At 35.0% G+C, this 3310-nt stretch overlaps 1 protein-coding gene across 1 annotated transcript; it reads left to right on the forward strand.

Moving 5' to 3' along the window:
- The first annotated feature begins 1568 nt into the window (after nucleotides 1-1568).
- LOC137633827 (uncharacterized) lies at nucleotides 1569-2282 on the forward strand. The gene is made up of 2 exons (XM_068366069.1): nucleotides 1569-1728; nucleotides 2101-2282. The coding sequence occupies exons 1-2, from the start codon at nucleotides 1569-1571 to the stop codon at nucleotides 2280-2282; spliced, it is 342 nt and encodes a 113-aa protein (XP_068222170.1).
- The last annotated feature ends 1028 nt before the right edge of the window (nucleotides 2283-3310 follow it).

Genomic DNA, 3310 nt, shown 5'->3' on the forward strand with positions numbered 1-3310 from the left:
GCTTGCGGTCTTTCTATGCCGGTCCACACCTGCAACCTTTCTTAGTTCATCAATTAATCGCCTCTCTCTCTCTCTCTCTCTCTCTCTCTCTCTCTCTCTCTCTCTCTCTCTCTCTCTCTCTCTCACTCTTTTATATATATATATATATATATATATATATATATATATATATATATATATATGTGTGTGTGTGTGTGTGTGTGTGTGTGTGTGTGTGTGTGTGTGTGTGTGTGTATGTGTATGAATTAGCATATAATTCACCCTATTATTAAAAAACAATTTTGCAGAGATTCAATTAATCTTTAAAAAACTTTCATACGAAAGACATTACACACGATGACATGATATTTAGGATAAGATACATTAAAAGCTGTCTCGTTCACTATTATTTTCACTTTAGTTGTATCTCATATGAAAGAACACAGATTTCAGTTACATTTGTAGTTAAAAACCAGTTTCTAATCCTTGCGTACATTACTATTTATATTCCCAGATGTATGGATAATAAGTAGGTTAATTTCTTTTGACGAACCCTATGATCGAACAAAGGTCAAATTACTAGAGCTCCACAGGCAAGTTTCTCTCATAGTTCCAATATCCTCAAAGGAAAGTCTTTTTCAAGTATTTTATATTTGTCAAGGAAGTTAGATAATCATTATGAGTATATCATTATATCAATAGTGTGCTTCCATAGTCGAAGGAAATTATTATTATTATTATTATTATTATTATTATTATTATTATTATTATTATTTGCTAAGCTACAACCCTAGTTGGAAAAGCAGGATGCTATAAGCCCAAGGGCTCCAACAGGGAAAATAGCCCAGTGAGGAAAGGAAACAGGGATAAATGAAATTTTTAAGAAGAGTAAAAAATCTAAGATAAATATCTCTTATATAAACTATAAAAATATTAAGAAAACAAGAGGAAGAGAAACAAGACAGAACAGCGTGCCCGAGTGTACTCTCAAGCAAGAGAACTCTAATCCAAGACAGTGGAAGACCATGGTACCAAGACTATGACACTACCCAAGACTAGAGAACAATGGTTTGTTTTTCTAGTGTCCTTCTCCCAGAAGAACTGCTTACCATAGCTCATGAGTCTCTTCTACCCTTACCAAGAGGAATGTAGCCACTGAACAATTACAGTGCAGTAATTAATCCTTTGCAGTCTCAGTAGTACTTGAGTGGTTGAGAAAGCATAAATCAAGTATTTGATTGAATATCTTATATGCAAAGCATTGTTGATCCAGCAATGTAAAGCAAAAGAAAGATCTGAAACAAGTTACACATCATCTTTGTTTATAAATTAGTCTTACAACAAATGAAAGAAAGTCTTTTAATTATTAACTGTCTATGTGAGCTATTGGTGGGTGTTTTGGTAGGTCTTATAGGCCTACATTCTGAGCAAGCTGCAGCGATGGCCTGACCTTTACTGGACCTTTTCCATTTTTATGCAATAAAGAAAATAAAGGTAGCTTTCTGATGTGATGTAGTACAGTAATGGTTAGGAAACTCACAGTATCAGTACCAGTACCAGAACCCCAGTTTAAATAAAAGCAGTGCAATATGAGTGTTATAGTTTCCTATGCACCCACATATGATTGCCCAGAAGAAAGGAAAGATGAACACAATGAAGAACTGCAGAGGGTAATAGAGGAGATCCAAGAGGGAAATATGGGAATTGTGATTGGTGACCTCAATACTAAAGTTGGAAGGAATAACCAAGGTATAGAGAATGTGATGGGTGTTGAGGGTCTTGGCGAAGTTGCAAATGAAAATAGAGCACATTTTATCATTTTTTTAAAGAAGCAATCTTGTTATTGGAGGTAGTCTTTTCCAACACAAGGACATCCACAAATATACATGGACTTCACCATGTGGCAATTACGAAAATCAAATAGATCACATAGTCATCAATAAAGAGAGAAGGAGGACTCTGATATGGTTGGTGATCACCAGCTCCTTATTGCCAGACTGAAATTAAAACCGAAAGCAACCAAAAGAAATGTAGATAAAATACCTAGGCTGGATACAACTAAGCTTCTAGAAGATGAGCACAGAGAAACCTTTGCACTTGAATATAAGAATCGATATATAGTCTTAGAGATTTTAAGAGACGAAGAGCAGACAATTAACGAAGAATGGTGTGATATTAAGAAAATATATCAGTCAAGCGGTAGTGAAGTTTTGGGACATGCAGTTACAAGGAGAAAGCCATGGATAGAAAATGATACTTGTGACACTGTAAAAAAGGAGACAAAGACACAAATTGATCGTTGAAAGTTTTCGAGAAAGTAATAAAAATTACAAGGTAGAGCATGCTAAGTATTCCGGTATTGACAGCGAGGTCAAAAGAGAAGACTGGAGAGAATATTTAAACATGAAAGCAGATGATGCTGACAAAGCTAAGAATTCAGGAAGTGGCTATGGTGTAAGAATCACTCATAGAAGTATCAATGAAATCTCTCGTGGGCAAAGAAGAATAAGCATATACACATCAAAAAGAGAGATGGATCTGTTATAACAACAGAAGGGGAAGAAAGACAGCGTTAGATGGAACACTTTAGTGAGGTCATGAATAGGAGATATGAAGGGAATAATTTGAATTATATACCTAAAGCTGAGGAAGACCTTGAGGTGCCCATGTATAAATTCAGTGTGTTTGAAGTCGAAGCTATCATTAAAAAACCAAAGAGACGGAAAACCCCTGGATATGATGAAATAACTGCTGAGATAATATTGTCTGGAAATGAAGTTACCCCCAGTATACTTACAAGATTATTTTGTAGAATGAAGAGCAAAATCTTGATGAATGGGAATTAGGGGTGTTGGTGAAAATGGCAAAAAAGTGACCTATCTGATTGCAATAATTACAGAGGCATCATACTCACGTCAGTTGTTATAAAAATATATAGTATGCTTATTCTAAAGAGACTAGAGGGAAAGATAGATGGAAATAAGAGTGATCAACAAGCAAGATTTAGAAAAGGTAGAACATATACTGACCAAATATTTATTCTGAGACATGTTGTACAGCAATCTGTAGAATATAGAAATCCACTTTTAATGGCATTTGTAGACTAAGAAAAAGCCTTTGATAGTGTGCACCGACCAATTTTGTGGAAAGTACTACTTTATTATTGAGTTCCTCTTAGATATGTGTATTTGAGTAAGTCTGTTTATGAGCATAGTAATTGCAAAGTTAATGTTAGTGGAGTTCTATCAACTGAATTTCCAACGAGAAGTGGAATACTCCAAGGGAATGTGTTGTCACCTATGTTGTTCATTCTCCTATGGATTTTGTAATG

The sequence above is a fragment of the Palaemon carinicauda genome, chromosome 43 (assembly GCF_036898095.1).
Source record: "Palaemon carinicauda isolate YSFRI2023 chromosome 43, ASM3689809v2, whole genome shotgun sequence".
Taxonomy (NCBI): Eukaryota; Metazoa; Arthropoda; class Malacostraca; order Decapoda; family Palaemonidae; genus Palaemon; species Palaemon carinicauda.